We start from the raw sequence: 10674 nt of genomic DNA on the forward strand, positions 1-10674 counted from the left end.
CCAAATGCCAAAACCTTAAACTATGGATAACTCTACAACGGTAGTAAAAGATTAAAAGGCAGTATGGTGCCAAGCATCCTACATTATGGAGGGTGCGGGTAAGAGCCGCATGCAAAAGGTGTAATGCAATCAGCCTAATCTGATGCAAGCATCAATCGCTGATTCCACAACTTGAACCCGTAACCTTAAGGTCACATAGAGACAACTCAACCGTTGCTCCAAGACTCTCCTTTAATGGTAGTCGAAGATTAATACATTATATTTCGGCCACCCATAACAAAAGATACATGATTTACTAGAGCTTATAAAACTTAAATACAACATCAACACCAAAGTTAATATTCAAACAGCAGACAATTGCATTCGCTGCTATATTTTAGTCTTAAAAAAACAAAGTTGAAGACATTATTTTTTACCACACCTGACAAACTTGCATCTCATAAGCCACTTCCAATCTATTGCTTTCCAAAATCACTGTATTATATACTTTTATGTACCTTATTATTTCGAGTTACTCCAAAAGAAGTTGCTTGATATCGAAGAGTGTCACTCCCTGCCATGGCATCCAGCTGCTCCTCAGTCAAGTTCTCTGTGTACTGGACGTTTGCCATTTGTTGAATAAGTTCCTGAAAATTATCAGTGAAAAAGATTTATCCAACATCAGCATGGAACATTGGCTTTTTCATCAGCAGCCATATAATACATAACAATTCTTTAATTTCAATTTTTTAGGAAAGTATGAAAACCTGCAATAGAACAAGCTCAATTCCTTGCCCCTTTTTTAACTGGTTCACTAGATACTGGAAAAGGCCTCGCAATTCCATTGAAGGGTACTTCTTACACCTACAACGAAACAAATATCATTTGCTCATGAAAACATTCCCCATCTAGTCCCTTTGGAGAATAAGTCAAATACGTCATAATGTTCTACACTACAAGAATCAAGTCGAACTAGCTATAACAAGTTAACACCAATTTTATCGCGCACACCCAAAATATTAAAACCCAATAGTATTACAGAAAGAGGTTGAATGTCCAATCTCGATAACTAGAACTAGGTCTGGTGAGAACCCAAACCCATTTAATGTGGTATTGCCACATATCATAAAAATTGCCACCAAAATGATGAATTAGCTGAATCACAAGTGTAGAAGGTAAATCAGGTACTGGCCACTCACACATGAAGAATTAGCTGAACACATAACCCATATTAGGTCGAGGTTTTGATCACAATGGTTAGGTAAGTTACAACCCAAATGCTAATGCTAATGTTATTATCATGATGATTACAAAAGAATATAAACCAACACAGAAAATGTAGATTTAGAATAACAGAAGCACACAAGACCACAAATCTGCAACTAAACGTAGACAAGACATTCAAAAAGTTTGCCATGCATAGAAGCCAATAACCAATTCACTTATTTTCTAGGCATTCAACATCTAACTCAATGATCATGGTCCCATAATTAATTTTTTATTCAATGGTATTATTTTGATTATTTTATTTAGCAACACTTAATCATGAAATATTGACACTGCCTTTGGTCTAATTTGTTTCACAGATCACATCTTCATATCTAATTCATTTCTTACATTTCACCCAGCCTTAATTCCACGAGTTCCTAAAGGGAACAAATTTTCAAATCATCTTTTAATTATACAATCAAGGCACTTTAAAGAAGGTAACCAATAACCCATTCAACCTACACTTTAATTCACAAAACAGAGGAATGCAGAAATCAAATGCAGCATCACAATACATAATATTATAACAGAGTAATCAGTATATACAGAAGAAGGGAAAGCTAAAGCTAAGGAGATGAGGAGTTAAAAAAAACAAACAAACCAAACAGCTCCAAGAATATCAACCCCAACCCTCCAAGTCAAAAGCATTTTTCTAGTGGAATATTGGCCCCCGAAGTTTCAGGATTAACAGCTATGCTTGCCCAAAATAACACGGCCACAAGAATTGAAGTATCTACCTCCATAAGACCATCAGCACATATTACAAAAACTTGTTATGCCATCCTTTTTTCAGAAGATGGGACTCAGTGGTATACAGACATGATGATGATCATGAAACATCCTTTGCACTTAAACAACTGTTGATCAATCAAAACCACTGATGCTAAAAGTGAACTGAAAAGCAGTATTCTTACATCTTCAACTTAAGAATGAATATACCACTTATCAGTACACTCCATTAGAAGGTGCATTTGCAGAAAAGCATGGGGAACAGCTCCAGAAGAAGTTAACTTCTTTAGAATCTTGCAGCCTCCATTAGCATCACAAGATTAAAGTAATTGCTAATGGAATAGACCACCTAAAGCACGCTTTAACTGAAGGGTCATCAGATCGATCCAAAATTCCAAATCTAGCTATAATCAGCCTAAACAGCTGGATGTCAGCAACAAATAATCATCCCATAACCACCACCCATTGTAAACAGTTCCGGCTCCATCTTCTCTATATCCCCAGTAGCTTACACAACTATGCACCTAATTTTAATGAAACTTATCACAAAACAAGCATGGACAAGATTTTTGGTTCACATTAATACATGGATCCATCTCCCTCCTGATCATATCCCATAAATGCCATTAAGCTGTCATTTTGGAACTGACATTAGACATTACCACAAACTGTTGAGATTCAGATAAATCATGTATACAACACAGATCATTCTTCAGACTCAAAGATCCACTGATTTGCAACTGACGTCATTGCCTTTCAAAGCAATAATTTTTTCTTCTCCACAAATTAATTGTACCTGGGAAAGGTCCAACTAAGTGAAAACTTCTTCAATCAGATGATTCTCCATCAAACATGGTAAGTGCTATTGCAGCAGACAGGTAAATTTGTACTCCTCATCTTTTTTAATCTTCCCTTGTAAAATGACATGGGCAGTGGGCACCAATGTAATAGAAGTTTCGACTTTAGATATTGAAATTTGAAAGGGCAACAAAGAAGTTCCCACCCCATTCAACCAACAACAAATATCCATTCCAAAACATCTGTGAGCAAAACCCAGTGGTACATCATATGATTGTCTGTGCATGCCCATGGTTTTAACTGATCTGACATCATGACTAGGTACGAAAAGCTCCTAGTGTCCTGTAATCCCGCATTTGCTAAGGTTGATCTGCAACCTGGAATTTGATACAAGGCATTCTGGATGTTCTAAACTCTATACGATGACGCAAATGCAGAAAAATGCCATGTTATTGTCAACCATGATTACTAATTCATAGAATAATCCCAATAAAATTAGGATTTCCATAAACTGTTGTATTTTCGCGAATGAAACACCATCACAAAGAAAAAGAAGTAGAAAAGTAGACAAAACAATATGTAGGGACAACCTACAAATTTGTTGCTTAGCCATTATAAATAATTCCTAAATCTTTTATCCAAAAAAAATTAATTAATGCCTTAAATCAGTTAATTGAAACATATCACCAAGAAGATTCAGTCACATATCCTGACAGCAAACGTAAAAGCATGATAATTACTTCCTATAATTTATCCAGATGCACAGGACATTCTGCCAAGAATAATAAACCAGATTTTATCTCCCAATCCAATAGAAATAATAAAAGTTAAGAGTTGGGAATGAAGCAAATATACATACAGGTGACCCCAAAATGAAGCTAGTGATTGAAGCCAATCTGACAAATTTAGACCATCATCTTTTAGCTTATCACGTCCACCAAGTGCCAAGCGCTCAATCACAACATATTCCAAAATGTCATACTCTAGCTGTTGAAGGAGGGAGAGAGAAAAAATAAGTAAATAGATTTCCAAGTTGAAAACCATCTATCAATAAGAAAACAACTTCACATGCACCACATAGAGAATGCACAAAAGAAATATAAAAATGGAGAAGCACCCCATCTATAAAGAAAAAAGATTATAAGATTTTCATGAATTATCATTCTCAAAAGCTTACGTTGTTGGGTACAGGCACATAAATGATTTTATAACTTTATATGGTCACCAACCAAAGCCTCATATGGGTTTGAAGCATTTATAATGCATACATCCAGTTCATCTCGTGCCATAATTTAGCTTTTATTTAGAGGAATGAGGGACAGCAATAGTCAAATTCTAGACCTCTTACTCATAGAAGCCTCAGGCCTATCATGAACTATCTATCCCAAAAGTTTTAGTTGTTGAATAGAAGTAAATGAATAGACAACACAGTTTTATATATTGACAAAGATATATCACTATCAGAATAAATGAAACAGAAACACTACTCAGACCTGCTGACATCACTGATAGATGGATCCAATTAACATGGGAATAAAGTGAAAAAACAAAGAATTTGCACAGACCTGAGTCAAATACTTAAATGCATCCACTACAGGAGTAATCATGTCTCTGTATGCCTCAATCTGCATTTCATACGCACAGAAAAATCAACATGATAGAATATATATCATCGATAGCACATGGTGATCAAGTTTCAAGGTAAAGCTCAACTAAATCAGCACCTGATGAACAATTGTTCGTAGGACAGTCATAGGGTTAGCATGAGCTAGTTTTGCGACCATTCGACCTAGCTGCTTCAAATTCTCCTTTGCCAACCGTTTTAAAATGCGTCTAGTGTCCAACTATAGAAAGAGAAAGTAAAAAGTACAAGGGAAATAAATAATAAAGCTTACTGAATTTAGCCTAGGCAGTCCCAAATATATGCAGATCAGTACCTTGGCTGTTTGTCTTGCTGCTAGGAGCATAGGTATGCGCTCATCATCTTTCTCCCATTCACCGTATAAACGATATCGCACCTAAATAAATTAAACTCATCAACAAAACTAATTGATAACTGCTAACAATACATGGGGTAGAAGGATGAAAATTTATAAAGTATAACCTCATAAGGAAGGAGACTCATTAGTTCCCAAATTTCCTGGCCAACAGCTGGATTGGCAGGAATCAGTTGCAAAGAAGGTAGTAGGCAAGCTCCTAAAGCATCCTCCACCCTTAGCCTTGCATCTTTCAGGTGTAGATGAGGATTTCCAATTCCAGGAAATTGAGAATTCAAGGCACTGTCGCCATGACTAACAAGCTCAAGGGCAGAAAAGTAATAACCTCTCAGCACCCTACAAACCTACTTGGTTTTTAGGGGACAGGCAATGAAGGGGAATCATTATTACCACAAAGCACAGCAATGAAAATAAAGTAATTGGAAAATAAAAACTTCATGCACCTTCTGCAACAATATAGAGTCACGGTAAAGGTAGGGTCCAGTACAAGCAAGCATCTGAAAAAGCTCCTTCGGAAGATCTATGAAAGAACTTCGTCTTGAGGAGTTATCTACATCCATAGGATCAGTACTAACTCCTGTGGATGATCCAGAGTTTTGATGATGTGCGTGCCGAATAACATCATATGCTGAAGAAATTGTCCTCTCAATGAGCCTGGATGAACAACTGAATATTAATTAAAGGCCCAAGGATACAAACTGTTTGATGTATGCACAAATACACAAGCTTTCACCATACAGATATCCACATTAACATTGGGTGCTTCCCGCCAATTTCAATTTGGAACTATTTCTCATGGTATATTTCAAAAGGCTTTCATATAAAAAAGGACGCAATGTGGTGGAGCTTGCAGTAAATGCACTCCTCTTGGGTTTGGCTGGTGGTTTCGTTGGATAAGAATCTCTCCACGGCCTCTCGCAAGTGCAGTACTCATGGTATTACCAGGATATGCAGAGGCACTGCAAATCATCTTTGCATTCTTGAATCTTTTCTTTTGTTTGTTTTCTAACATTTATACTTGGATCTTCCCACCCTCAAGATGTACTATCCCTCTAATTGTCTAACCGCGTTTACAATTTCGATTAAGAATATAGAAACCACCATTGGCAATGACATGTATATCCAAATGCATTGTGCAGAAAATAAAATAATAACAAGAAATTCAATATATGCATTCAATGGACATTTCCATATATAGATGTAACTCAAATAAGTTCTCAATGCCAGTGTCTACATGACTCGAGAGATTATGAACAAGCATTTACCTAAACAAACTCTCACATATTTGGATATGTTCCACTGCATTGAGTGGTGACAGACGACCAAACAGCATATGTGCATGATACCTGCAAAAACAAAAATAGAAATCTAACGATAAACTAAAGAGAACGTAAGGATCCAGTCAAGCTATAGCTTAGTTTATCATGACTGGAAAGGAACTAAATCTTACATCCATAAATTTGAGATCCATCACATTCAATAACCACATATAATACTAATGAAGTCAGAGGGGATGGCAACATTCAAGTAAACAAAATGAACGAGAAATTTTACGGAAGATGGAATGAAAAGAAAACAAAACAATAGAGCATTTACTATAACACCATTTACCACCACATATTACATGCAAATTACAAATCACACATACCAGTCATCCACCGAAAGAAAGCCGGTAAGCAACCCCAAAGTTTGACTGTTTTGAAGCTCAGACTTTCGCTCTTCAATTGCATCAGTTTCCATGTCTATAGCAGCAAAAAGATCTATTGCGACGTCACCCGGTTTCTCATCATCCATTAGATCTTTTCCAGTAGCAGCAAGGTTTATTCTTCCAATTTTGTTAGCCTGTGAATGATATTGTCAAACTTCAGGAAATTACACTAGCCAAAAAATAAGAGAAAAACATAAAAATCAAGGATGGACTGTTCATCATAAGCATTCATAGCATAAATACCTCATCAAGCCGCTTGGAAGAGAAAGTGTTATAATGCTCAAATGCTTCTTCATCCTTCGGAAGTAGATGTGCATATCTTCAATCAAAATGATAGTTACAAAGCTATCTTATGCATTGCATAAATAACAAATCGTAACATAACCAAGACCTAGATGCCAATAGCATTAGCACCTCAGCCGAGCAGAACATATATTTGACACAAGTTTCTCGATAAATAAATTATGGCAGATTATATACACTAAAAGCTAACTTCAACCACTCCCATCTTACTTATCGAGTAATTAATTACTTGAAATATCTTTAACAACACAAATAGATATGCTTTTCCCATGCCTAAATACCGGAACATCATTACCATTAACAGCATGGAAGTCTTCTCCAACTAGGTAAAGTGGGTTACATGAATTGCACAATTTTATTATGCCTTCAATATTTTAGTGATCAGATTTGTGGTGTCAATCGTAGAAGAAGTGAACAGAACGCATCAAACTACAAAGTTGACCATCCTTATTATATCTTAAACTACAAACTACTCAACTTTGGTATGATTATAAAGCATTCCTCATCTGCATAACAACATTTTCCCCACAACTCTGAAAATAAGGAATCATAACCCATGACAAAATTAAATTTGTAAATATCATCCAATACCAGCATGTTTCTAATAGTCAAAACAGACCCAAATATTGGATTTAAGTTGAGTGTTTAATGCCTTATGAGAATGCAATATGTGATTCTTATGCAGCACATGAGCAGATCTTACATGCTATCAATATCAATAAAATCTTGTTTCACCAGCAACGCTGTGAGCTTATAGAGCCCAAAGGGAACAGGGCAGCTGACATCCATGCGCTGATAATATTGAAACTTAAATCCAAGAATCTGTGAAGCATGAGACTGCAAAAAAAAAAAGATAAAACCAGAGTATTAAAACTTGTCTAATCAATATCAGATATTGAAATAAGAAAAACTTAGAACAATAACCTTGGGGAAAATAGGAATCAGCTCTAGAAACACACTGTTATCAGGTTGAAGTTCAAAACACTCAAGAACCTGATCAACAAACATCAATAGCCAGGTAAAACATAAAATGAGAACATAAATAGGCAAGTAAGTTAACTATAAAAAACGAGAAAGAAAGAAAAAAAATTCAAATTGAAGAAACTTACAATATCAAAAACACGATTTGGATCCAAATCAAAATGGCCAATTAACGACTGCAGAATTAATCAAAATCAACACCAAAGTCATCATCATTAAATACAGAAAAGGACAGTGGGATTCTCAAAGTCATTGAAAGCATCAAAACCTTAATAATGCCAATTGTTGCGGCAGATGCCTTTTGAGTTGGAGCTTCGGAATCTCGGCAAAGAAGAGTGACCTACACAATTAAACTGAACTGAATACAGCATACCAAATCACACCATAATGACCTAGATCGTAACCCATCTTAATAGTTAAGTCATTGAAATATAAACACTCTGCAACTTTAATCTTTAAGAAATGAGCTTCCTCCATCTTATCTACTTTCTTACCAAACCACCTAAGGTGAAATTAAATAACCTTCTACACATAGGGACTATACTAGCACTCTCCAACACATACTTTTAATATTTTTTTTACTAGTGTTTAGTCATCAAACAACAGATGTTCATTCCTAGCCTCACTATATTGAGCTTATTCTTTTTAAGCTTTTCAATGCCCAATATTCAATCCTCTTCAACAATTGTAAGTCTTGTAGCTATGTAGTATTTCCCCCCTATATTTGAGGGGTGATTTCCTATCACAAAAATAACACCCAAAACCCTCTTCCATTTGATCCACCAAGAATGATACCTACAATTTACATCACCTCAATTTTCCAATTGTTTTGTAGGTAAACAGAAGATGCTTAAGTTGTCTGACACGTGGTACAGTATGATCACCAATTTCTACCTATAAGCTAGAATTAATATGTTTCTATTATACTATATCTTCTGTCACAATAACACCAAGGAATAAAATTGTGAACAAAGTTTTGAAAGGGAAAACAAATATAGAACATTGGACAAATAAGGGAACAGTCTAATTCACTTCAGCCAAAATCACAATTGTATAATAATGATAATAACAATATTAATTAAAATAAATTTGAGATCATACCAGCTTTGCATAGCCCTCACTCTCTTCTCTAAGAAGGTTAAATTTGGTTTGTTGATAAAGAAGCCGTGTATTAACTCTGACCTGAAATCAACAGCCCAATTGAATCAAATACATGCAATCACAAAGCTTAACAATAAATGCCAGCCTTTGGCAAGAATAGTTCGATTTTCATGGTAGTCTGCAGCTAATGTAATTAATAGGTGTATCTTGTCGCAAATATATTTCTAGCAATTCATTGCTCACCTCTTTTCCCTTCAAATCCTGAGCCTTTATTTTGATCATTTCAGCCTCCCCCAAAAACTCTTCCTGCAAATTGTGTAAGATAGAAATAAAAAACCATGTTAGTTCACAAAAGACTACATCTCAGTCCCTTACAGTTGACACTAACCAAAAGCCTCAGAAGAAATAGAAAGTTAAGTTACACAAAGTATGAATGATGACGGAAAGAAAGGAACAAAAAAGGCAGACCTCACAACGTTCTTGAAGTAGCCTAACTGGAACCAATTCAGATTCCACAAGCCATCTTGCCTAGAAAAATTAAAGTCTATAAGCAATGATATTGAAGAAAAATTATAAAGAATTAAGAACCGTAATGTTTAATTTGAAGATGTAAACATGAAGAGATCAACACGGTGGGATCATAACTGACCAGTTTAATGAGACGAGATCGAAACTCTCCCGACATTGTATGCTGTATAGAAAGAGATATACATAAGTATAGTATCGTGCTGACCACAAACGATGAATAACTAACAGTCAACTACTTAAAATTGAACACTATTCGCTATCAACACAATTTACAATTCTTTGGGAATAGTCATCATATAAGTCCTGATTTCCTCTTGCCACACAACTGAGGTAAAGTTGTAAAGGAACTCCAGCTCAGTTTGATGTTCATGCAATTTGAAACAGAAAAATATATTTAATTCACCCTATCCTTTACCAATAACAAAATTGAACAACTATAAATGGTACCAGATGAGGAGAAAGAAAGCACAATATAACTTAAGGAGGCTCACTATTCTCATTACAGAAAAGAAAAATGAATGACATATAATGATCATTCCAATTCCAATCTTTGAACATCAACCAATTTGCAGGTGTAACAAATTAACAACTACTCTTGAAAAAAGAAAATCAATAAGAAAGGATGAGAGGGACTAAAAACAGCTTCAAGCGGCGGTAACTCACATCTTGGGCCATTTGGGTCACTATATCTGCAAAATTTGAAGCTAATTTCTCAGTCGGCGGTCTGTCGGAGAATATGACAGAATCTAACGCTACTTTACACTTCTGAAACGGCAATTCACCCCGAACCTGACATCAATCCAGGAACAAAAATCAGCTCTTTATCCCAGAAACGGAGAAATAAAGCTCCGAATTCACCACCAAATTTTTAATTTTTCCAACGCAGGGTGCGAAAAATTTAGGTAAGAACAGATGTATTATGAGTGCAAAAAACGACGGAAAGGACGAACCATAGTCCAGCAAAGCTCGTAGAGGAAGCGTAGCGATGGAACTGGTTCGGAAACCCTGAGGGCAGGATTGCCACTCTTCCATTCGCGAACACAGTCCTCCGTTACGTAAATACACTCTATGGGTGGCAGAGACATTGTTCCTGATTGGAAACCCAAGAGAGAAGCGCGAATTTTGAGGTACGGAGATGAATCGGATGGGAGGGTTTAAGAAGAGAATAGCATTTCCATGGATGACTGTGACAGAGCAATGGGAAAATTTTAGGGTTTTCAGAGATACCCAGGGGGTTTGCTTTTCGCAACAAGTTGGAGTTGCCGGTGATTCAGTTTTACC

At 36.0% G+C, this 10674-nt stretch overlaps 1 protein-coding gene across 1 annotated transcript in view; it reads right to left on the minus strand.

Moving 5' to 3' along the window:
* The window catches only part of LOC107631787 (THO complex subunit 2), a 16522-nt gene extending 5848 nt beyond the window's left edge, over positions 1-10674 (minus strand). The window contains 21 exon segments of the mRNA XM_016335336.2: positions 498-626; positions 747-843; positions 3635-3762; positions 4341-4400; positions 4500-4619; positions 4713-4793; positions 4880-5116; positions 5216-5426; positions 6038-6118; positions 6421-6614; positions 6724-6799; positions 7487-7620; positions 7708-7776; positions 7893-7940; positions 8033-8104; positions 8866-8946; positions 9109-9171; positions 9334-9393; positions 9515-9556; positions 10057-10182; positions 10344-10674. Coding sequence (XP_016190822.1) covers positions 498-626; positions 747-843; positions 3635-3762; positions 4341-4400; positions 4500-4619; positions 4713-4793; positions 4880-5116; positions 5216-5426; positions 6038-6118; positions 6421-6614; positions 6724-6799; positions 7487-7620; positions 7708-7776; positions 7893-7940; positions 8033-8104; positions 8866-8946; positions 9109-9171; positions 9334-9393; positions 9515-9556; positions 10057-10182; positions 10344-10478 — 2244 coding nt within the window. The 5' untranslated portion in view covers positions 10479-10674.

This window comes from Arachis ipaensis, chromosome B03, assembly GCF_000816755.2.
Source record: "Arachis ipaensis cultivar K30076 chromosome B03, Araip1.1, whole genome shotgun sequence".
NCBI classification, from domain to species: Eukaryota; Viridiplantae; Streptophyta; class Magnoliopsida; order Fabales; family Fabaceae; genus Arachis; species Arachis ipaensis.